Source organism: Anser brachyrhynchus (genome assembly GCF_964034855.1).
Source record: "Anser brachyrhynchus genome assembly, chromosome: 19".
Lineage (NCBI taxonomy): Eukaryota > Metazoa > Chordata > Aves > Anseriformes > Anatidae > Anser > Anser brachyrhynchus.
In genome coordinates, this window is record NC_137712.1 from 4,667,361 (window position 1) to 4,689,675 (window position 22,315).

Here is a 22,315-nt window from a genome sequence, read left to right on the forward strand (position 1 = left end):
CTGTAAGCACACCCAAAGGCAAGATGTGGCCAGCTCCTCAAAGGAGGCAGAAAAAGTTTTGAAATCACCCTGTGATTTCAGAAGCATGTGTGTGGAAAGGAAGGACCCACTTCAGTCTCCCTGTTGCAACTGTGCAGCAGGATTCAATCACAGATGAGATATTTATGCAGGCAGTAACATCCCTATTTAGAGCAGGCAGGATAAACATTTCCTGCTAGTAATTCACACCCCAGAACGCAAGCCAGTGGCTGGCACTCAGGGAAAGTATTCTCCCAAATAGCTTTACACCTTCTGCTGGTTCTTAGACAGGAATAGCTCAGACAGACACCTACAGGACAGAATGCCTGTTCACACTCCCCAACTGCGGCACACAGCAAAGTGACTCCCACCTTTCCCCTCTTGCCAGCTGCTCTGTTCACATCCGCTCTTCCACCATCCTCACCGTTCACAACACCGTTCTCCCCAGTCAGCTTGGCCTCATCTTCTTCGCTGTCTATTGCAAAGTCATCGCTGGCCTCTGTGTTTTGTGGAGCTGCTGGGCTTTTTTCAGGGAAGAGCTCAGCTAAAATACAAAGATTTAGATTGGGATCAGTTCCTTGTGCACGTAGGCTCTGCCTACCCCTAGCTTTACTTTCAGCACATCTCAAAGGTGATTTGACAAGCTGATTCCAGCCTCCAAGGATTAACCCCTGTCATTTATGTGTCACTACTGAAATACTTCAGAAATAAACACACTGATGTTTTATTAGGAACGAGCTTAGAGCTCTCACTAGCCCGTTTCTTGAAACTGGGCCACACAGGCAGTTTTGGGGTCTTACAGCTCCGCTCTCCTATGGCGAGGCAGCGTCTTCCAGCCATAAGTCAGTGGGACAGCCTTACCAGCTCCTGCCATTGCTGAAAAACATGGCAAGCAGAGAGACCTAAAGCAAAGCCCAGCAGATCTTGTATCCCTCCCCTCACACCTTATGTGACCAACTCTGGTGTTACTTGGTGAGAAACACTATTTCATGTTCAGTGGTGGCAAGCTTTTCCCAAACCTAAGACCCCCAAACTGAATGAAAGTCACGTCTCCAGCAGACAGGAGCAGAATAAAGGTGTGAGAAGATGAGCTGGCAAGCTCCCTTTAGGACATAGGTGGTACCGATGTTCTTACTCACGTGGGTACAGATCACTCATGCTGTCATCCGTCTCCTCTCCGTCCTCATCTGTCCTGGGAGACTTCGGCTCCCAGAATTCTTCCTCTCTCTGAGGCTGCCTGCTCCCGTTCATTTGGTCGTCAGGGTGCTGCCTCCGTTGCTGCTTCTGTCGCAAGCAGGCAGGGACATATTCCACCCCTTTCTTCTGGCACTCCTCATCTAATGGTGCAAGGGATTGAGCAGCACTTAGCAAGGCTACCCAGCCACCTGCGTCCTGTTTATTTCCACCTCCACTTTATATTAAAAACAACTCAAAAGTAAGTTAAGCTCCAGCTCTAAGACACATTCATACAATTGACAGTGATACCATGGAGCATTAAAGATGGGAAAGACGTTAACACAGAGTCTCTGCTGGACATGTGCACCCCCACTCCGGGGGAATCTTTAGAACCACTCCTTTCAAGTGAAGATGTTTCAAAGTATTGGTAAAGAGGCCAACTGCTCCCTACAGCTGGGCTCTTCCTTCCCAGCTGAGGAGCACCTGCAGTAAATTACCGTCAGTCTAGAGAAAGTTTACACCCTCTCTTCACAGGGAGATACTGGAATTTTAACAGCTCAAGGAAACAAGTAGCTTTTCTGAAGACGGAGTCAGCCAACTTACATGCTTTCAGGGCCTTCTGATAGCGTTTCCCTTGGACGTGACGGAGCACGTGCTCTGGAAACTTGTTTATGTGTCTGAGGGTGAGCTTGCAGAACAGCTGATGCCTGAGAGAAAGAAGCAAGGAACAAAGGAAGGAATACTTTAAAAAGACTTTCCCAGCTTCCCCAAAATTAAAAATGCTTGAGAACTTCCTAAAGCTCAGCCACTTGGTCTGAGACTGAACAAAGCGCGATGCATAACATGCAAGAAGAAGAATACGCACAGGTTCTTTGTGCTGGGCACTATGTGGGGCTCAAACTTCTCATAGTCAAACTCCCCGGCGGTCCTCACCAGCCGCCGGTACTTCTTGCCGTCCGTGTACGCCTGCAGCTCCGCCAGCCGGCACGGCAGCTCGTGGCCGGTCAGCCTGCACCTCACCTGGCGGAAAGCAAGGGCTGGTCAGGGCAGCTCCGCAGGGCTGGGGAGAGGAGAAAACTCCAGCTCCTGCCGGTCCTCGCCCCCATACCTCATCTCTCCCCCCCCTCACCCCGCGGCAGAAACCCCTGAGGCCGCAGCCAGGCTCCGGGCCCCTCACCCGCCCTGCTGCCCCCTCACGACCCACCTTCTCCTCCTCACCACCACCCCCAGCCCCTCGGGGTCCCGCCCCGCTCACCTTGCCCGGCGCGGCCACGCCGAGCAGCGGGTGCTGCCTCAGGAACAGCCGCACCTCCTCCGGCACCTCCGCCATGGCCGCGCCGCCACAGAGAGGCGCTGCCAAGCGGGAGCCCGCCTCTCTTCCGGGGCCGGCCAAGCCGGGGGAGGAGGCGGCTCCCATTACAGAGCCGGGGGGGAAGAGGACGAGCCGGGCCGGAGGCGGTGCCGCCATGGCGGCGGGAGGGGGGCTGCTGAGAGCCGGGCGGCGGCTGCTGGGGGAGCGGCGGGCACCGGTGGGCGGCCGGGGGGATGCTGAGGGGGGAAAGGGGGGAGCGGGGAGGGCCTCGGGGGGCGTTGAGGGGAGTCCTGAGGGCCCGGGGGAGTAATGAGGGGAGCGGGGGGAGCGGGCGCTGAGGGGAGCGGGGAGGGTTCGGGGGTCGCTGAGGGGAGCCTGGGGGGTCGCTGAGGGGAGCCTGGGGGGTCGCTGAGGGGAACGGGGAGGGCGCTGAGGGGAGCCGGGGGAACCCGCGAGGGTTGTTGAGAGGAGCCGAGTGGGTGCTGAGAGGAACGGGGAGGGCCCGGGGGGGCGCTGAGGGGAGCCGAGGGGTCTCTGAGGGGAGCCCGGGAGCGTCGAGAGGAGCCGGACCGGGCAAGGCGAGGCCCGGCCCCGGCGGTGCTCGGTGCTGTACGGACCCCGCCGCCCTTCTGGTGGTCGGTGGGTGGGTGGGTGGCCCCCGGTGCGACCCCCGGTGCGGGGACGGGCTCCGCGGCACGGGGCGAAGGGGGGTAAAAGGCTGGAATCGGCTGCAAAACGCTGGGCTGTGAGGCTGTCCTTGTGCCACTCGAGCATGGCAGCACGTATGTAAAAAAACAAACCACGATGCTGTGTACGTTTGCTGATGGCACAGATGGGAAGGGAACCATCACTTATTTTGCTCTGTTACTGAAATATTTATTTTCTTTTTAAAGTGTAACTGTAGTGTTTCACTGGCTGTTGCTCAAATAGCAAACCAAATCCCGTGCTGTCGTTGGGACAACTGGTATCATCTAGATATAACATTCCCAAAGTAGAAATGCTACCATGGATCTTTATTATTTCATGTAGGTATCAAATTGCTTGATCAGAAGAACATTTTTTGGATATACTCTAACTAAAGCGGGTTCCAGTCGGATTCGGCAAACTAAAGGTAAGGAGGGATTTGTTTGGGGCTCTGTCATTTTTCAGCCTTATACCAAGAGGTGACATTTCCTCAGGAATTTAGTGTCTCTTCTCCTGTACATGTCTAATTCCTCATTCTGACTTTCTTCAGATGTTTGCTTGAGGTTCACCAGGCCACGAAGTTCTACAACAGCTGCTGATGCATCTGGAGAGGACGTCATACTCAAATGGGGCCTTCTCCTTGTGCCTCTGACTACATTCTGTCTTGGCACATGGCAGGTACAAATAAACGTTTCATTTTTTCAAGAATTAAGCACTTTAGGTCTGTCAGGATTTTTCCATCTTTGACTGTTTAATCAAGTTCAAACCATAGGCAGGATAAAGATTTGCTGATATTTTACTTTCCTGTTTTCTGAGTGTCTACTAGTGAGGTTAATGCAAGTCTTTAAAAGAGAGATTCATGTTTTTCACACCTCCAGTATAAATATTTCCCCCAAATGAAGATAGTAGCCTCCATTTTCATATATCAAATTACGCTGTTTCAGGTCAGGTCTGAGGAGAAAATTATGACAAAGAAACAGATTTGAAAGCTTGCTGGGGTCATTACATTGCTCTGTTCTGCCAATGGGAGTTACTTTTGTATTTGTGTACTTTCAGGTTCAGCGGCGAAAATGGAAATTAGATTTGATTGCACAGCTGGCATCAAGAATTTCATCAGAGCCCATCCCTCTGACTTTAGAGTAAGGAAGCCAAGATAGTTTATTATCTACCAAGCACTGACAGCGTGCTGGGGACATCAGATAAGGTCTCTGCTCTGATGGGTTCATGCTAAACTAAACTGCATGAAAACAAAGGAATTCAGTGGGAGTTGGGATGTGCAAGCAAATGAGAAAGACAGGCAACATGTTCATTCTCTTATTTTAGATAACAAAGTGAACTCTTCCTTATGGGATACTCTAAAGCCATGTTAAAAGGTTGAATCACTGGGAGAATGTGGTATGTAATTCAGGCTGAAGAAGGAGGGCTTGGTAGCTGGTGCCTGTGATGTTCCAGAGCAGGGATTAATCCTGCAGGAAGGATTCTTAGGTCAATAGCAGGCCCTTCCCCACGGGTGGAGCGGTTATGTTAGACATGAGAGAATTTTTGGATCACTTGGCCATATGGCCTAACAGTCAAAATAGTTCAGTTGTTCAATTTCATGGCCTGGGATGGGAAAGAAGCTCTCCCTGTGGGCTTGATGTACATGTAGTGTATCCACCTGCTGATCAGCTGTGTGTGTCATTGAAGTGGTATTGGGTTACAGATCCCATGGAAGAGAACTGCTCTTTGGATACTCATGATCATCTTGATTTGATTCACTGTGATAGTAATAAAATAGTCAGCTGCTTATTCCATGAGGCATCTGTCTTCTAATTGGCAGCTGGTCCTAGGGGTAAAATCCCCAAAATGTGCTTTGCCTATCACAGCTGTGATTTTGTTTTTATCTCGTTCTGCGCAGCCCTATGGAGTTGAAGGAATTAGAGTACAGACCTGTAAAGGTCCGAGGGCATTTTGACCACTCCAAGGAGCTCTATATTTTGCCACGATCACTTGTGGACCCTGAGCGAGAAGCCAGAGAAGCCAGGCAGCTGACATCCCACCCAGAAAATGGAGCAAATGTCATTACTCCTTTCTACTGCACAGAACTGGGGTAAGTTAAGCAGTGGTTCTCATGAACAACTTATTTCTGTTTTGAAAAGCTGAATCATAGAATCGTCACCTTTCTTAAATACCTCTGGGGATGGGGACTCCATCAATTCCCTGGGCAGCCTGTTCCAATGCTCGATCACCCTCTCCATGAAGAAATTCTTCCTAACATCCCCTCTAAACTTCCCCTGGTGCAATTTGAGATTGTTTTCTTGTGTCTTATCACTTGGCACCTGAGAAAAGAGACTGACACCCTCATTGCTACAATGTCCTTTCAGGTAGTTGCAGAGAGTGATGTTAGTGATTGGATTTATATAAAGTTCTCCTTCTTCCTTAAAAGGCATGCCTCTCAGTCTGTTAGGTGCTTGAGGCTCGATTCCAAATTGTATTTAAACTCCCTTGGAGTCCCTCAGATGTTTCTTTCTTTGGTACTTAGTTGTAGACAGCAGCAAGAATGAATTTGCTTCAATTCATGAGGTACGTTTGTCCTGTCTGTGTAACTCTAGGGTCACGATTTTAGTCAACCGAGGGTTTGTGCCCAAAAAGAAGTTGAAGCCAGAGACCAGGCTGAAGGGACAGGTAAGAGTGATACAGGGAAGTCTTGCATGACACCTCCTAGTCCCCACTGTATAGCACAACGTGCTGATTTATGACCAGACCCCAGTCACCAGAAAAGTGACTTTTCTACCAGGACATGCTGAAACGTGAAATAACTCTTGAAAGATTCCTTTTTCCTCCCCTGCGCTTTTCTTCAGATTGAAGATGAAATTGATCTCACTGGGGTAGTGAGGTTATCAGAAACCCGGAAACCTTTTGTGCCTGAAAATAACATTGAGAAGAACCGCTGGCACTACCGTGACCTGGAGGCTATGGCAAAAGTGACCGGTGCTGAGCCCATCTTTATTGACGCAGATTTCAGTAAGTCGCAGAGGAACCCAACCCCATGTCCAGTTTACACCAGTCTCCCCCTTTTCGGTTCAGGCAGGTATTTCCCCAAGGCATTTCCAGAGGTATTGCACCTTTCTAGGTCACTGTTTTGAAGGTGGTAGCCAGCCAGCACAGGTGAGCAGCAGCACACTGAGGAGAAGGGGTTGCAGGCCCCAGTTGGAAGGAGGTGGTGGTTGATGCCCTGAGACAAGCAGCCACATGCTCGGGGGCCGAGTGCCTCACAGCTCGGGCTTTGCCGGGACCTTGGGAGCACCAGGGCTGGAGGAAGTAGGGTATCCGTGTGACTTACCGCTCTGAGTTTCTCACAGCAAGGGCTGCTCTACACCACGCAAACTAAAGATCTGACCCGTGCGCTCTTACACCTACAGAAAGCACAGTCCCAGGGGGACCCATTGGAGGCCAGACAAGAGTGAGCCTAAGAAACGAACACATGCAGTACATCATTACTTGGTAAGTTACCCAGCCAGCAGTTTGACCTTTTTTTAATGTAAAGCTTTCAACTGCTTTCTGTTGAAAGCAAGGGAGTGATTTGTTTGGTGTTCTTGCTTCTGCATCAGTGAAACTGGGTGAGCCCTTCAGCTGCAAACCTATTTTTAACCTAAGTAATATTTGCAAGGTGGTTTGAAGTGACTGCTCTTTATTGAATTGCAGCTGACTTTTAGGGAGGTGTCATCGATCTTGAAAATAAAGTATGTTTTTTATTTTCTGTCACAGGTATGGCTTATGTGCTGCAACTTCATTCCTGTGGTACAGAAAATTTATCCAGAAAATACCTCTCTGAGGGGAAGGGCTAACTGCTACTCCCCTGTACTACAGTCAACACCAGACTCTTACAGAAGACTGCAGCCTGATCAGTCCTGAAGAAGCCAATCTCAGGACACCACGTTCACTAAGTTTGTGCAGCTATCAAGCTGCAAATAGCCTTTAAGCAGCTGATGCAAGTTCTGTGCTCCTACCAGCATGATTCTGGCTGCAGATCAGAAACATTCAACTTCAGACTTGGAAGTGGCTGTTGAGTCTCCTGCTTGAATCAGCTTTCTAGAAATCTCAAGGATTTATTTTTCTATTGGGGTTGGGCCGTGGTTGGTCACAAGCTACAAAACTTTCTTCTCCACTGCCATATTTGCCATGCTCAGTGCAAACAAATGATGGCAAGGGATTTTATAGTTTCTTTGTTTATAATTTATGCTTTCTTTGCACTGAGTAGTCATGGGTGAAGTCAGAACTGATGCACTGCAGCTGCATCAGTATAAATAAAAGGGCCTACAGGTGTTTCTCTTTTGACTTGCATTGTGTACCTTACATCTTAACAGCACCAAGAACATAAGAGCTAGCAGAAATAACAAGAAGCTCCCTCAGATTGGGCTGGAGCCTTGCCAAGCTTGTTAGCCTCCAAGAAAGCCACAGGACCAGGTCAGTCAGGAAAGAACAGAAATACAAGTTTGTTCAGATGCTTGCCCCCACCACCTCGGCACGCCTTCACTGACCAGTGTTGCACTGCAAGAGGCATTACAGACCTCCTAAAGAGAAGGTCTTAATGATCTGCTTAGGAAGGTAAAATGCTGTAACTCCCTGCATAAACATGCCCTTACAAAATCCATACAGTAACTCAGTCTAGGCAGTAGTGATGATTTAGATCTATTTCCAACTGAGATGTTTACATAATTAAACTAGGCTGAAGCCAGAACTAGCCCAGCCCATTTAATTTTTCTGATCACCACAGCACATGCAGCTGAGGGGCTGTTGATACACTGTTTAAAGGAGAGGAATTACTACATGGGACTAGCAGTTAAGGGCAGTTCTAAGCAAATAACCTGCGCCATACCACTCTGTGCAGTGCTATTCAATCATCTGCGTGAAGGCAAATGGAGAAGTCAGGCAGTGACCATGTGCAACCCACTGTCTCGAACCCTCTCATTAATAGAGACCACTGAAACTTCATCTGGGGGTTTATTCTTTTTATGTACAGAAACCATGGTAGCAGTCCAGTACATCTTCAGCCCAGCTTAGTAGCCAGTTCTTTGGCCTTTGCTTTTTCAAGCTTGGCAATGCGAGCCACTGATTTTGGACCCAAGACGTTACCACCCCAGTGACGACGGATCTGCAAAGAAGTGAGAACAAGTTAGATACCTCTTACAATCTTGTACTTCATCGCTCAACTGACTTACTCAATTCCACTCCTTTACACACAAGGGGAAGAGCTCCCATGATTAGGAACTCTTACAAATCTAAAGCAGTGAACTACACCATGGGGCAGCACAGAGATGTGACAGTTTAAAAATCTTTCCCCGCCATCATCTAACTTCTGGACTTCAGGAATGGAATCAAGTCTAGCTGAAGTTGTTGACCTCTCGATACTCCTCACCCTGTGTTAGTTGCATTTGCTTTTAACTTGGTGACAGTGTTCACCTTCTAGCCCACCCTCAAGTAAGAATCTGGATACATCATAAAAAAATCTAGATACAACACACCCAACAGGCTTTAGGCTGATCTCACTCAGAAACAGTCATCTGCATTTCACTGGGAAGCTGTTGGGGATGTTACCAGTATGAACTGAAAGACAAGGCTAGCAGCAGAGAATCTTACCTCATCGTATCTGTCATTGTAGTTGGTCTTGACAGCTTCAACCAGCTTTGCAAGGGCTCCCTTATCCTCCCTGTTGGTGACAGGTTAAATTCCTATGCAGCATCCATTTAATGTCCTAAGTCTTTTGTCTCAGGATTAAACAGCTTGGAATACCAACGTTTTTCAGGTTAAGCATAGCATCATTTACAAAAGGTTAATCACTCAAACCATCAAAGATGTAAGAACTCTCAGTGCTTAGATGGTAATTCTGTTTACAGATCTCAGTTAAGAGTAAGCCATCCGTTTTAGTAAACCAAAGTAATGTATAGCTCCAGCATCTGACAGACTGCTACATACAAGAAGTCCTCTGTATTAGAGAGGTAGTCCATGCAAGCTGTTTTTTCTGTTTTCCTTCTTTAAACTAGAGAAGCTCAAGTTTGGTATCTGTCAGCCCTATAGTCTGTGCTTATGGCCGGTTTCTTTTCTCCACTACAGTGCATCCAGTCAGCACACAGAATACTTACGGGTTAACTTGGGTGAAAGCAACACAGGTACACGTTTTCCTGTGGACTAGTCGCCCCAGTCTGGCCTTGCTCTTGATTATGCAGTATGGCACTCCCATCTTGCGGCACAGGGCTGGCAAGAAGACCACCAGCTGAAAAGAGACAGAGTGCTTTATCACTGAGGGGGAACAGCTTTTTATCCTCTCAGTTGGCCTGGGCTGTGGCAATTGCTCAGTGTTAAAAAGCTCGTTTTTGCTCTTCAGCATTGATTCAGGTGAAGAAATTCATACATCATCGCAAGGGCCAAGCCTCAGCTTAATAAAACGACAACTAAGAACATGCATAAGCACTCCACTTGTGGTAAACAAGTTTTTATGTGTTTATTTGTCCCAAAATACACTCTCACCCCAAATCCAGTTCTGACCTCAGCTCAAGTTACACAGGCTCTACCTTGTACTACTGAGTATGCTTACCTCTATGGGGTCCACATCATGGGCAATCACTACAAGCTGCGCCTTCTTGTTCTCCACCAGAGTTGTGACAGTGTTAACACCTGAAAAACAAGTCAAAAATGTTTGTTTTAGGTCAGTCTTTTTTCAGGGCTTTCACATAAGCTTCATCCAACCCGCTGTTTCCATAGCACACCATTAAGAAAATTGTGAAAACTTCCACATCCTTCCAGTAACACAAGAGAAGCAGTTCCATGGACAATTTGCTAAAGCTCAGGGTTAAAAAGCTCGTCTATTTTGCTCTTCACTTTAAGTTCAGGTGAAGAAATTCACACATCATTGCCATAGCATGTCCAATTCTGTATGGCTGGAGCAGAAGGCACCCCATTCCCACATACGCAAATAGACAAGTTCGTGTACACTTACCTGCCCGCAGAACCGGTGGCCTCTTGGTTGGAGTATCTCCCTTTCCTGCAGCTTTCTGCTCAGCACGAGCCAGCAGCCTCTGCTTCTTCTCTTGCTTAGTTTCTGGCCTGTATTTGTGCGCCAGCTTCAGAAGCTGCGTAGCTGGAAGAGAGCATGGACTAGTTAGCTGCGTAACCTGAAAATCTCAGCATTATTTTTTAAGGGACTCAAGTGCATCAGCGATCTTGGTGGTTGTCATCAAGTGTATTTAGACAGCAAGTTAGCATCATTTGCACAATGCAGGGCAGAGCTAGCAGAGTGCCTCCAGAGCCCATATTTACCACCTATGCACCTTTATTGGCATCAACAACTCCTTTAATGCTTGAGTGAGAAAGCATCTGCAACTCAACAACAACTACAGTTAAAGGTGGTGCACTTTTTCCTCTAAAGCAAGCAACTTGTTTGACAACATCTACAAGGGTTACTTGTTTAGGTTTAAAATTTCTTACACAGACACCATCACCTGAAAAAGACTATTCACTCATGCACAGAAGCCCCTGAAGTATTTTTTTCCCCTACATATATATATATATATCAGGGTCAGCTTGCAGGATGTTAGCTTTCCCTCCAAAGCCTGCACTGAGAAAGATTTCTCAACCTATCTGATGCAGTCAAAAAACCCTACATGTTCTCCATCAAGCTAGAAGAATAGTCTCCAATGGAAACACAACAATTCTGAGTTTGCATCCCTAAGTAGGAGCCCCGGTATTTTCTACTCCCTTTTCAAAACACATAGCAGCCACAAAATTTTGGTCAGCAAATTCATAAGACAGCTTGTTGTTCCTATTATCACAGTCATTATTAAAGCCTCCCTAAAGTGCTTCCAGCGATACTGCAGCTTACCTTTAAGTCTTATTTTGGTTTCTTTCCTTACACACAACCCCCTGAAGACCCAAGTCAAGAGAATTTTGTGGGGCACACCCTTACCTGTTTGGCGGTCCAAAGCCTGAGTGAACTGGTTAATTGCAGGAGGCACCTTCAGGCGCTTGTACAGAATGGACCTCTGGCGCTGGAGTCTGATGTAGCGGGGCCATTTCACAAAGCGTGTGAGATCACGCTTAGGCTGGATATCCTGTCCTAGAAATACAGACTTTAACTCACAGCCGTTCCAGACCACACAGCAGCAGTATGGAACAGGCAGGAGTGCATCAGCGATCTTGGTGGTTATGTATGTCAGCACAACCATTCAGATAACAAATACTTTTTTACATCATCTGCACACAGTATAAAAATAGTACTACGTAAACCTGACTTAGATGACTGCATCCTATGTAAAAGGGCAAGATTCGCCACAACAGGAAGATGTAATGCAGCTTTGCAGCATGGAAAATCTAGCAAGGTATCCATAGACACCTTCAAATATCCAGCAAAATACAGCTCTACCACTGATAGTAGAGCAACTGCCTGTATTTCCTTCTCCACTCTACAGTTTTATTACAATACAATTCAGTGTTATTTACATGTCTGTTAATTAAAAAAAAAAAACATTTTTTGAAGTAGCCTAAAAATATCCCCTTACTCACCGATGCCAAAGTTCTTGGGCCTCTTCTCAAAGAGGGGATTGACGACCTTCTTGGCCTCCTGCTTCTTGACTACGGCAGGGGCAGGTGCCACCTTCTTACCCTTGGCCTTCTTTCCCTTCGGCTGCAAAGAGAAAATAAGCACGTTCTTCTTTTTTGCCTGAACTACTTGGTGCACTTTAAGAGCTTACAGCCCACCTCAGAAATACCTATTTCCAGGCACTTATCCAGCCAGGCAAGATGCCTCGCTCTTCGCAAGCCCAAACCCTTCGATAAAGCTTAAAAACGTTAACGAGGCTCCCTCCGGCCGGGAGCGGCCTCCTCCGGCCGGGAAACGCTGCGGCCTGCCCGGGCCGCCCCGCTCCGCCGCTCGGCTGCTCGGCTCCTCGGCCCCGCAGCCCGCCATCCGCCACCACAAGCCCATCCCGAACCCTTTCCACATCCCCCCCCGGGCTGCCGGGCACCCGCGGCGCCTCCTCAGCGGGCGGATGGCGGCGGATAACGGCGGCCCCCCCCACCATCCCCGCGCCAGCCGCCGCTCACCATCTTGGAGGCAGGAGGAGAGGGGAGGGCGGGGCGCGCCGCGGGATTTCTACGCCCTGCGAAGTCTCGCGAGAGGACGGGAGGGGCAGGGAGGGGCGGGGGGGGTGGCGGGGGCAGGAGGGAGGTTCTGTCATGGCGCAGCAGCGGGTGCTGCCGCAGAGCAAGGAGACCCTGCTGCAGTCGTACAACAAGCGCCTCAAGGACGATGTCAAATCCATCATGGACAACTTCACCGAGATCATCAAGACTGCTAAGGTGGGAGGGGAGAGGGGAGAGCCCAGGGGGTGGCCCCGAGGGACCCCTTTCCCCCCCCGAGGGACCCCTTTTCCCCCCCCGAGGGACCCCTTTCCCCCCGAGGGAGCAGGGTCCCCTCTCAGGGCGGGTGGCTCTCAGTTCCCCCTCCTGCCCTGGGGCAGCCTAAAGGGGCTGCTGAGTGAGGGCAGCCGCTGAGGGGATGGGGCAGGCTGACAGAGGTGGGCAGTGGGCGACCCGAAGGCAGCCCTAGGGGTTGCAGGTGTAGGCTGAACTGGGCTGAAACGAAATTCCTTCCAGTGTGGCAGTCGTGTCAGGGTTTTGGTGTGTGAAGGTGGAATTGTGTGCTTTTTTTTTGCTTAGATTGAGGATGAAACTCAAGTCTCTCGAGCAACGCAGGGTGAACAAGATAACTATGAGATGCATGTCAGAGCTGCAAACATTGTAAGTAGCACTCTCATACTCAAATCGTTGGGCAGCGCGTCCTTCAGGAGTGGTTTGGTTCATTATTATATTCCGAGCAGCCTTTATAGCACTCACAAGGACTGCTGCTGAAAGAGTAACCTGATATTCGGGGTGGCTGTGGGGTAAAGTCCTCCTCTGGGGGTAAAGCATGGTTGCCAGCTACAGACTTCTGTCAGAATCCTCACCTAATGCGGGAGCTTCATCTTAACTGGGGCTTGGGCTGTCAGAGCAGCTTGGGGGACCTTGTTCTAGAATTGGAGCGAGCACTTTTTTAATATACTAATGCTACATGATTTTTCTTCCTGCTACGAGGTCCGAGCTGGTGAGTCCCTGATGAAACTTGTGTCTGACTTGAAGCAGTTCTTGATCCTCAATGATTTCCCCTCTGTGAATGAAGCTATCAACCAGCGCAACCAGCAGCTGAGGAGCTTGCAGGAGGAATGTGACAAGAAGTTGATTGCACTACGGGATGAGATCTCCATTGACCTGTACGAGCTAGAAGAAGAATATTACTCTTCCAGGTACAAATAGGGCAGTGGACTTCTCCTTAGTGACTCCACCCCTTCTGGGGGAGTTAGTCCAGACAAGAAGTAGTCCTTAGCGTATAGGTCTTGAGAATGTTCCCAACAAAATTTTATTCCTATTTATAATTCGGTCAGACTCTCAGCAACTTAAAACAACTGCCACTTCCTTGCGGATATCCTACAGGGTATAAATGTCTTGGTGAAGGAGATATTCACAGCATCTAGGTGCCTGCTTCAGTTGGCTAGATTTGACAGATAATTTGCATAGGATCCTTTGCAATCATTGTAAAAGGAGATGAATTTCCTTGGGGGACATAGGCTTCAGTCTCAATATCCCTCTGTAGGAACTTTTATCTCTCCCTGGAGAGTGTAGCTTGCTGAGCTGGGTCCTAATGTTAGATGAGATTAACACGTCCCCCATCCTTGTGGTGAGTTCTTTCACAAGTGACCTGGTAACACAGCGTGCCTTTTCTCTTGTAGTCCACTGCTCCAGTTGCCTGGAGTCCTGTTGAGGTGAACATTTGAAATGAGCAAAAAAGACATGCTCAGTTTCACTGAATTATGAAGTATTGTGATAGGATTTTTTTATGGAAGATTTATAACTCATTTGTTTGTGGAATTTTTAAGATTTTAAAAACACTTTTACTTAGAAAACAGGTTTTAGAGAATTTAGGCACTTTATTTTTTTAATTTTATTTTTTTTTTTGTCATGCACTCCAGCACTTGTAAATGAAAGCAGGAGAAAACAAATGAGAACCTGATTATGTTGGCTGCACTGTCCAAACTAAGTGAAATCAGTGCAATAGTGGTGCGAATTCTAACCAAAAATTTTCTAAATCTTACAAAAAATTTTCATGACCAGGTTTTCCATTTTTGTCTCTTCCCTCTTTCTAAAATTTCTGAGTGTCTATAACCCCAGATAAGTTAACTAAAACCATAATTGCTCAGTATCTTTGCAACTTAGGCCACTGTTTATGGGTAATATAAATATTTTAACACTAAAATGATGCGACATAGTTTAGAAACTGCTACGATACTTTAAGAAAACTTGAGGTAAAGTTTAGAGTCGTTTTTTTTAAACTTTACTCAGTTTTTGGGAGAGGTGGCAAGGGGTCCTAGAAACGTCTCGGAAAGGAAGAGCGATGATCACAGACCTAAGCACTAGTCCTGGCCCTGATGGGTCGGGGATGTATCCACTACGTGGACTGCACGCAGCACAGCGTGGGCTGCACCAGGGTGACCCAGTGTGGGGCGGCAGTGCCTCACGTGTGCCAGAGGAGCTTCTCTCCCACCGCCACCAGGCTGCCGTGGCTGTGTGTCAGTGGTTTTCCCTCTTGGGCTAGGGGGTTCTGACCATGCTGGCGTGGTCTCTTACCTGCCTGGTACAAGATGCCGTGTAAAGCAACCCTTTGTAACAGAGCTAACATCTAAACACAGATGGTTTTCTTTCCTGGTACACTGAATGGATCTGCCTTCACGTTCTTTCTTGTAAGAGTGGTCATGAGGTGAGGAAGCTCAGCTAGGGTACAGAGCTATGATCCCTCCACTGAAACCTCGTATCATATAGCACTTAATCATTGCTTTTAGCACTTAACTCCCTTCTCGTGCTCCTTCCTGCCTTTTTCTGCACCAAAGAAATTGTGTGTGTAAATACAGAAGCAGTGATTTATTCAAAGTCCTTTTATAATTCTAACATTAAGATATTTTTAATGGAATTTTATTGTCTGATGTGGGAAAGCATTTCTGTTATGTCACATAGCCTTAGAGCGTTATAATCATGTTTAAATGGCTGTGAATGTAACAGGTGGCCTGCCCACCAACAGGACGTTCTGTGCTGACCTGGGAGCCCAGCTGGGGTTTCCCGTCTGTACTCCGTTACTTTCTCTTGGGGCTTGATCCCACAGGATTTATAAAGAGGCGCACAGTCCTCTGAGGACAGGACGTGGGTTTCAGACAGCTGTCCTGCCAAACTGTTCTCCGGCGCCCCGGTTACCCTGAAGTTCGGGGGCGAGTTTGTTTTAGGTTGTCCCTCCAGGGAGGCTGTAGAAAAGTGAGCTTCCCAACAGCTGTGAAAAGCCCGTTAGAGGGAGCATGTCCTGCCCAGGAATTGTCACTGCCTTTGTTTTGTGCTAACAGCACTGGGAGGCAGCCCCTTGCACCACAGCCAGTACCCAGTAGGATGTGTCTTGGCTGTAGGGTTGCGCTTCCCTGCGAAGCTTTTCGTGTGCACATAGGGGATTTGATGAGGGGACCTGAAAGCAGGTCGATGAGACTAAAGCTGAGAAGAGAGCTCTGAGGGGGACTCTGCTTTCAGTCCCTGGGTTTGAGCAGTTTCCTGGAGCTGTTCCTTTGTGCACAGACCTGGCTGTGTGCCCCGGGGGGAGCAGCGAGGTCTCTTTCATGCTCTAAGAAGCCTTCAAAGGACAGGATAGGAATTTGGGTGGTGCTGCTGTGGGCCGTGCAGCTGCTGCTCATCCACTCGGCCTTTCAAGGAGTGGGACGTGAGAGGTGAGTGTTAGGCTTTTGGAACTGTTCTAACTGGGGCAGCAGGAGGAGCAGCTCCACGTCGATGCAGCTAACATATTCTTAGTAACTGACCTACCAGGACAGGTGTGGTGGATGCCGTGGTCAGGTTCTCCTTGGAAACCACGGCTTGAGGTTTAAGACTGACAGAAAAGGGACCGTAGCTCTGGGTCGGTCCCAAACGTTTTCACTAAGTGAACCCAGAGCTGCTTTGTGTTGGGGACTCGAGGGCAGGGTGGTCCTGCTCCAGCAATAGGAATCTTCCGAGGGGTTTAACAAAGGCCCTGGGTATAAAACCTGGATCCTCTGCCTTCCCACTCCTACTGCAATGCCAGCTGGGTGATGCTGCCAGAAAAAAAGCTCAAATGTTAGGTGCTTGCAACTAGTGCTTTGTGTGCTTATTCTCCAAAGCAGTAACTCCAAGTCCAGCTTGCCTTCTGTCATCCTAAACCCAAAACTTGTGTTTATGTTCCATTGCTCCCTCCTCTGAGATCACAGGAGCTGTCTTGAGTGTGGACTTAGACCTCAACATGTTTCATGTTTGTGCAATTTGAAGTGTCTCGTATTTCTGCACTTAAACTATTTCCCAAAGCATCTATTCAAGTCCATACGTTAAAAATGTAAATAAAGCTACAACGACAAAATCACTGGACCCACTGGGTTTGTTTTACTCTGATCGCAAGCTGCTTTTTGCTCCAGCACTCACTTTGTCTTGGGTGTCTCTTGTGTGTGCAGCTCCTTCCTCTCTTTGGAATTTTTTCTGTTTTTGTTCCAGTTTTTTCCATCGCTTTATTTTTTAGTTTTGCCCTTCCACGTCGTGTTTTCCTTGTAGCACAGGCAAGAATTAGCCGGTTGTTTACTTTCCCATGCTGCTGATTCATCTGACTGTAGCCTAGCGGTTAAATCCAGCGAGCTGCTTTGTAAGAACTGTTAACTCTGGTACTGCTGAAACCTGTAGAAGCTGACAGCACTTTATAGGCTGGGGAGTTTCAAAAGAGGACACAGACCTTCTGTGGAGCGCTTTACTGAAGGGGCAAGGAGGCAAATAGACTTAAGTTTAGAGCATGGTTGAGATTTTTCTCCCTCACATAGGCTGCAATCAGACTCCAAGAGAAAAGAGTGTGGATGAGGTCTTTGCCTCGCTCAAGAACTCCCATCTTTGGGGTGTCAGAACTTCTGCCCAGATCTCTCTAGGGACTCGTAGTGTCTGGATGAGAACCGAGCCTCTGCTTCAGTTTGTAGCAACAGCTTTGTCTCTGAAATTTCCCTGATCCTTCCCAGGCCCATGAGATTCAACACCAGCCCCTGAGGGGTGTGTTAGGAAAGGCCAGTGCCCCAAGAGTTGTGATGAATTTGTGAACACAGACCTTACATCCATGAACATTTTTTTGCCATTTTCTTAATGCTTTGCTTCTGTCTTGCTTTTCCTCCCTCCCCTTTCCTCCCTCCCCTCCTTTCTTATTGCACCTGCTGCCTCTCCTTACTGGGGTTGTTTGTTCTGGAAAGCTACAGTCTCTGTGACAGCAATGATCTCCCGCTGTGCGAAGCCTACTGGAGACAAGATTTTGCCACGCTGTCCCCCGAAAGCCTCTCCATGCCTCTGACAACTGCCACAGCAGAGCAGAGCGTTGCTACCTCTCAGAGCTCGACCCCATCGCACCCTCACGTGAACGGGCATGGGGCGGGCCCGACGGAGCACTCCTGAAGAGGATTCTCTGCTGCTGACCACGTTCTTCCTGGTGGCGCTGAGCTGCTGGAAGTCTTCCACCTGCTGTACTGAGCGAGCAACTCCTGCTGTCAGGAGAATGCACTGGGGCTGTGACTGCGGGATTCTGCGCACTGGACAGCCACAGTGCTTTCTCCGTGCCTGGGACACTGCCACGAGTGTTCCTCGCGCTTAAGAGAAAGTGATAAGTAAATACCGAGCTGATTATTCTAACAAATTAGAGTTAGGTTTGCTTTTCCGTGACAGTTACGTGTAGAGTTTGTTAGAAATCCAGAATTTATTTCCATGTGAATCTCACAGTAAGTACATGTTAGAGTGCTGGGAGCTGAACTTGTTAGGGCTAGGAAACTCGAGCCAAATCTGGCAGTTGTGTGTTTCGGGGGCTTTACGCGGTTCCCAAGGTTTCTGACATTCTGGCTGCTTTAAAGCTTTCTCAGGATGCCATCAGACAACTTCTGTTCTACTTAGAACAGAATCTTAAGAATCTTCTAGTATTTTTACTCAGCATTCTTCACTGTCAAAATGCTTCACAAACTTGAACTTTTTCCTAGGAATCCTTTGGGAGGAGGCTCTCTAGGAGGCCTGTATCGACGAACAGTATTCTGCCTTTTGGAAAGAAAAGGGCAAACTGAGAATCAGACTGAGGTATTAAATGATGGGACTCGCTTAAGGCTGTAGATAGAAGCAGGAACACACTCCTGTTAGTCTGATTCCTTGTTCCGCTATTTACACAGCAGCTTTCAATTAGTGTAGCGTGAGCTAGCACAAAACTAGCATTTATGTTGGTGATAGTTTCTTTAATTAAATCTTGAGCCAAGTGAGGCATATAGAGCCTAGAGGGTGGGTGACTCGGTTACAGTTTCCTTCCAAAGGAACAGTTTTGGTGCTTTGTTGGGCAGCTGGGCACTTGTGCCCTCTGTGGTTGTTAAGAGGTGGCTCTGACTGCGCAGTCTAAGGGGGATGGAGTTGAACTGGAACACCACCATGACGGCCGCAGAGCTGATGCCTTCAGAACAGCGTAGCAGAGCTTCCCCAGCATTGCGCTGTACCGCCTTGTTTCTCTGGGTGCGAGTTTCGGTTTACTTCCTGTTCTCTTCCTTCCATTCCATTTATTTTTTTGTAACTAGGTGGTTTAATAAAATAACTCTTTTGTATAATTTTTTTTTTCAAGCGTGTGTTTTCAGCCACAACCTTCTGTGACAACATGACACCGTTAAGCGCGAGCGTTTCTTAGGACGAGCGTTCCAGGACGCGTTCAGCAGCAAACCCCTCCAGCTGCAGCCCCGTCCCTGACAGAAACTTGGGCGAGCTAACGGAGGAGCAGCTTCCTGCGGCCGTTGTGCTCTGTGTGTGCCAAAACTTGGACCCAGAAGGGGCCCAGGGGTGCCCCCCGCGCCCCAGCCCTGCTCCGGGAGGGGGCCGCCAGCCCTGGGCCTAAGGGGGACCGGGGGTGGGGGCGCTGCGGGTAGGCCCTGAGGGCAGCCACAACCCGGAAGTGCCGCCGTTGCCGTGGCAACCGCTCCTTGCTGCCGGCACTTCCTGCTGTGCGTGGTGGCGTCACTTCCGGCGGGGCGGCAGAGGAAGGGGCACGCCGCCGGAGGTGCGGGCTGTGAGCGGCTGGCGGCGGCGCCATGGCCAGCCTGGCCGCCCAGGACTGCTACCTGCAGGGCCTGGCTAGGAAGGTCGGCGTGCGGCACAGCCCCGAGCCGCGGAAGAGGAAGTGGGGTGAGGGACGGGTGGTTTGGGAGAGACGTGGCGGCGCCGCGGGGCGGGTTGCGGGGAGCAGGGAGCAGGGCTCGGCCGTCAGGCGCTGCGCGGGCCGGGGGAGCTGGCTTGGGGCTGGGCCCTGAGCAGGACCCATGTGGTGGAGCGGGGGGGTTCTGAGCACCTGTGGTGCGCGCTGCTCTGCGAATAGGCCGTCTCCGTTCATCCTTACACGTGGTGCCTGGATGTGGGAAAACTCCTAAAGTGGTCAACAAGGATAGCTCTGTGTAAATAAATCCTAAAATACATAATTTTTCACGATTGAGATACACCGTTACAATGCTGTACACTGGGATTGCAACTGTAATCTTCAGTAATCATAGAATCATTAAGGTTGGAAAAAACCTTCAAGATCATTTGGTCTGACCATCAGCCTTTTTTTTTTCTTTGCTTTCTAGTATCTAAGCCAGGTCAGGCAGAGAATGGTAGCAGACCGCCCAAAAAAAAGAGAAGGAAGTCCAAGAAGGAAGCCGAAAAGACAAATGCTCCTTCAGCTAAACAGGGAGCCTCTAACGCCAGTAAACTTGCTACAGGACAGAAAGCAGCTCCTCAAGCCAACAAATCATCTCCACCAGGTGTTACGCAGAACAAAAATGAGAGTTCAGGTAAGAATAGCAGAGCTGTCTGTGGTCAGGTTAAAGTTGCCTGAGCTGAAGTGGCTGCATTTCCCTTGCTTCACATGTGTATAGCTCGGAAAGCATTCAAGAAATCCAGCTGCATTGAAAGCGTTTTAGCTTATCCTGTGTGCATAAACTTGTATCGTGGCCACTGGGTGGCTCTCTAGAATTACAAGCACTTCGTAGGAATTGCAGGGGGGTTTTATATACTTGGTAGCTTCTGGGTATTATCGCATGGATACAGTCTGTATCATCCTATGCCTGCTTCCCATTATGAATCTGAAACAGCTGAATGGAGAGATGCAGTCGGCATCTTTATTTCCACGAGCCTGATATTTTTATCCCTTCTTGTTTGGGAGCTACAGGGCATGCCAAGCTACTCAGGGCTGGCAGCACTGAGTGATGGTGTAGGTAGAAAAAGGAGAATTCTAAATAAACCAATAAGGTGGACACTCTTGTTTTCATTAGACTCTGTGAATGGAAGAAAGGAAATTCCAGAGAGTTCTCACAGGTTTTTCCCATAGCCATAGAAAATAGTTTTGTTTAGCTTGTGTTGTTTTTCCAGTATTTTTATTTTCTGTCTCTTATTTTCAGGTGGCAAAAGTGAACTCGATTCCACTTCTTTTTCCGCAATAAATCTCTTGCGTCAGAGACTACATGAGAAGATTAAAGAAGCTTCTGGACGAGTATGAGAACTCTAATATGTACCCTTAAGTGTGTGTGTGCAGTACGAATTCTCCTTGGGCTACCATGGCACTTGGGGATGAGGTTTAGGGTTTGAGATAATTCCATTCCTTAAGGAAGTGCCTGTGAGTGTTGCTGGGAGTACTGCTTGTATTCTGGGGTCCTGAAAAACATATGAAGAGGTAGCACTTAGCTTGGAGCAGTGCATGCCTCTGGTGATATTTGAAGAAGAAAAGGCACTAAGTCTGCAAGGAACACAGCTGTAGGATGCTCAGAGGGAGTAAAGGTTTTGAAATGCATGTACTATGTTTATTATCTCTAAAAGCTGAGCCCACAGCATCTTAAGTACTGCTTTTTTAACGAGAGGTTTGAAATACATCCCACTTCTAGCTTTGTATTGTCCCTGTAAGGCTCCTGATTCATGTCCATCCTTCTTCTTAGGATGATGCCAAAGAATTACCCCCTTCTGTTCTGGAGAAGAGGCGGCGAAGAAAGTATGAGAAGGAGAGAAAGAAGCGCCGAAGAAAGGAGTTGAAGATGAAGGCAAAAATGGAGAAGAAGCAAACTGAGGATGTACCTGTAGAGCCACAGAGCAAAAAGGAAGAGAGTACAGCTGAGATTGTCTTTAACAGGGTTGAAGTCCATGAAGAGAATGATTTAAGCAAGGTCCAGAAGAAGAAGGAGAAGAGGAAAAGAGTGAAAGGTAAAATCACTCCCCTGACAGGCAGAAACTACAAGCAGCTGCTGACCAGGCTGGAGGCTAGGAAGAATAAGTTGGAGGAGCTCAAGGATAAGGACCAGAAGAAAGCTCAGGAGCTAGAGAACAAGATGAAATGGACAAACCTTCTCTATAAGGCGGAAGGAGTCAAGATTCACGACGATGAGGAGCGTCTGAAGGAAGCTCTGAAGCGTAAGGAGAAGCGCAAAGCACAACGCCAAAAGCAGTGGGAGAAGCGGACAGAAAAAGTGGCAGAAAGAATGCAAGAACGGCAGGAAAAGCGCCGCAAGAACATTCAGAAGAAGAAGAAAGAGAAGATAGAGCACAAAAAAGCCAAGGCCCGGAAGAAAGGCCGCATTCTGCCAGAGGACTTGAAAAAAGCTGGCCTGTAGTGGGCGAGAGGCAGCTAGCGCTTGCAGCCTGGCCATGGGAGTCGTGGTGAAGGGCTGCTTGTGGGGTTTTCATAACGAACTTTTGCAGAATGGTTTTGGTGTGTCTGCCTGACGCTGGTTGCGCTGCGGGTGCCCAAACCAGAGCTGGGGTCTGGAGGAGGCGGTGTCTGAGGAACCAGCCTGCGTGCCAGTCGGTGCCATGGCTACCCGAGTCAAATAAAAACAAACAAACAAACTCGTGTGTGTCTGTTAATTAGTTGTCCTGTCCTGCGGAGACAGTTTCAGATTGGGTTCGATTACATTATTTTCCTGAAGGAGACGCGTCAGCCTCCCTTCCCTCTCGGGAGAGGCGCCCTGTGAGGGGCTGCGGCCTGCTCCTGAC

General features: G+C 48.6%; 5 protein-coding genes across 6 annotated transcripts; 3 read left to right on the forward strand and 2 right to left on the reverse strand.

Moving 5' to 3' along the window:
* Positions 1 to 316: 316 nt before the first annotated feature.
* On the reverse strand, positions 317 to 2,524 carry SURF2 (surfeit 2; the record flags this gene model as incomplete). Its single annotated transcript, XM_080561820.1, has 6 exons — positions 317 to 328; positions 390 to 562; positions 1,158 to 1,355; positions 1,798 to 1,901; positions 2,060 to 2,214; positions 2,450 to 2,524. The coding sequence occupies 6 exons, from the start codon at positions 2,522 to 2,524 to the stop codon at positions 317 to 319; spliced, it is 717 nt and encodes a 238-aa protein (XP_080417946.1).
* On the forward strand, positions 2,451 to 7,507 carry SURF1 (SURF1 cytochrome c oxidase assembly factor). Its single transcript, XM_080561379.1, has 9 exons — positions 2,451 to 2,723; positions 3,536 to 3,617; positions 3,741 to 3,868; positions 4,247 to 4,329; positions 5,088 to 5,279; positions 5,782 to 5,854; positions 6,031 to 6,193; positions 6,592 to 6,673; positions 6,938 to 7,507. Exons 1-9 carry the CDS (start codon positions 2,523 to 2,525, stop codon positions 7,002 to 7,004), a joined length of 1,071 nt encoding a protein of 356 aa, XP_080417505.1. The 5' UTR covers positions 2,451 to 2,522; the 3' UTR covers positions 7,005 to 7,507.
* Positions 7,508 to 8,162: 655 nt separating this feature from the next.
* On the reverse strand, positions 8,163 to 12,362 carry RPL7A (ribosomal protein L7a). Its single transcript, XM_080561384.1, has 8 exons — positions 12,269 to 12,362; positions 11,729 to 11,849; positions 11,133 to 11,282; positions 10,167 to 10,307; positions 9,765 to 9,844; positions 9,313 to 9,443; positions 8,810 to 8,879; positions 8,163 to 8,324 (listed from the first exon to the last, which is right to left on the reverse strand). Exons 1-8 carry the CDS (start codon positions 12,269 to 12,271, stop codon positions 8,220 to 8,222), a joined length of 801 nt encoding a protein of 266 aa, XP_080417510.1. The 5' UTR covers positions 12,272 to 12,362; the 3' UTR covers positions 8,163 to 8,219.
* Positions 12,351 to 18,915, forward strand: MED22 (mediator complex subunit 22). Of its 2 annotated transcripts, none has more exons than XM_080561385.1 (4): positions 12,351 to 12,523; positions 12,884 to 12,964; positions 13,298 to 13,506; positions 17,539 to 18,915. In XM_080561385.1, the coding sequence occupies exons 1-4, from the start codon at positions 12,401 to 12,403 to the stop codon at positions 17,735 to 17,737; spliced, it is 612 nt and encodes a 203-aa protein (XP_080417511.1). In that variant the 5' UTR covers positions 12,351 to 12,400; the 3' UTR covers positions 17,738 to 18,915. The 2 variants fall into 2 exon arrangements, with proteins under 2 accessions (XP_080417511.1, XP_080417512.1); XM_080561386.1 differs by having other exon boundaries at positions 12,353 to 12,523; positions 17,545 to 18,915.
* Positions 18,916 to 19,303: 388 nt separating this feature from the next.
* On the forward strand, positions 19,304 to 22,168 carry SURF6 (surfeit 6). Its single transcript, XM_080561380.1, has 4 exons — positions 19,304 to 19,483; positions 19,921 to 20,127; positions 20,734 to 20,825; positions 21,265 to 22,168. The coding sequence occupies exons 1-4, from the start codon at positions 19,390 to 19,392 to the stop codon at positions 21,931 to 21,933; spliced, it is 1,062 nt and encodes a 353-aa protein (XP_080417506.1). The 5' UTR covers positions 19,304 to 19,389; the 3' UTR covers positions 21,934 to 22,168.
* Positions 22,169 to 22,315: the final 147 nt, after the last annotated feature.

Bases quoted from the DNA above. Each gene is read 5' to 3' on its own strand.
- MED22 (XM_080561385.1), top strand. From the start codon at position 12,401: ATGGCGCAGCAGCGGGTGCTGCCGCAGAGCAAGGAGACCCTGCTGCAG. The intron at 12,524-12,883 runs GTGGGAGGGGAG...TTTTTTGCTTAG, and splicing joins AGATCATCAAGACTGCTAAG to ATTGAGGATGAAACTCAAGT. The intron at 12,965-13,297 runs GTAAGTAGCACT...TCCTGCTACGAG, and splicing joins ATGTCAGAGCTGCAAACATT to GTCCGAGCTGGTGAGTCCCT.
- SURF6 (XM_080561380.1), top strand. From the start codon at position 19,390: ATGGCCAGCCTGGCCGCCCAGGACTGCTACCTGCAGGGCCTGGCTAGG. The intron at 20,128-20,733 runs GTAAGAATAGCA...TCTTATTTTCAG, and splicing joins GAACAAAAATGAGAGTTCAG to GTGGCAAAAGTGAACTCGAT. The intron at 20,826-21,264 runs GTATGAGAACTC...CCTTCTTCTTAG, and splicing joins TTAAAGAAGCTTCTGGACGA to GATGATGCCAAAGAATTACC.
- RPL7A (XM_080561384.1), bottom strand. The intron at 11,283-11,728 runs GTGAGTAAGGGG...CTGTATTTCTAG, and splicing joins GCCCAAGAACTTTGGCATCG to GACAGGATATCCAGCCTAAG. The intron at 9,845-10,166 runs GTAAGTGTACAC...CTTGTTTTTCAG, and splicing joins GCCACCGGTTCTGCGGGCAG to GTGTTAACACTGTCACAACT.
- SURF1 (XM_080561379.1), top strand. From the start codon at position 2,523: ATGGCCGCGCCGCCACAGAGAGGCGCTGCCAAGCGGGAGCCCGCCTCT. The intron at 3,618-3,740 runs GTAAGGAGGGAT...GACTTTCTTCAG, and splicing joins TCGGATTCGGCAAACTAAAG to ATGTTTGCTTGAGGTTCACC. The intron at 5,855-6,030 runs GTAAGAGTGATA...GCTTTTCTTCAG, and splicing joins AGACCAGGCTGAAGGGACAG to ATTGAAGATGAAATTGATCT.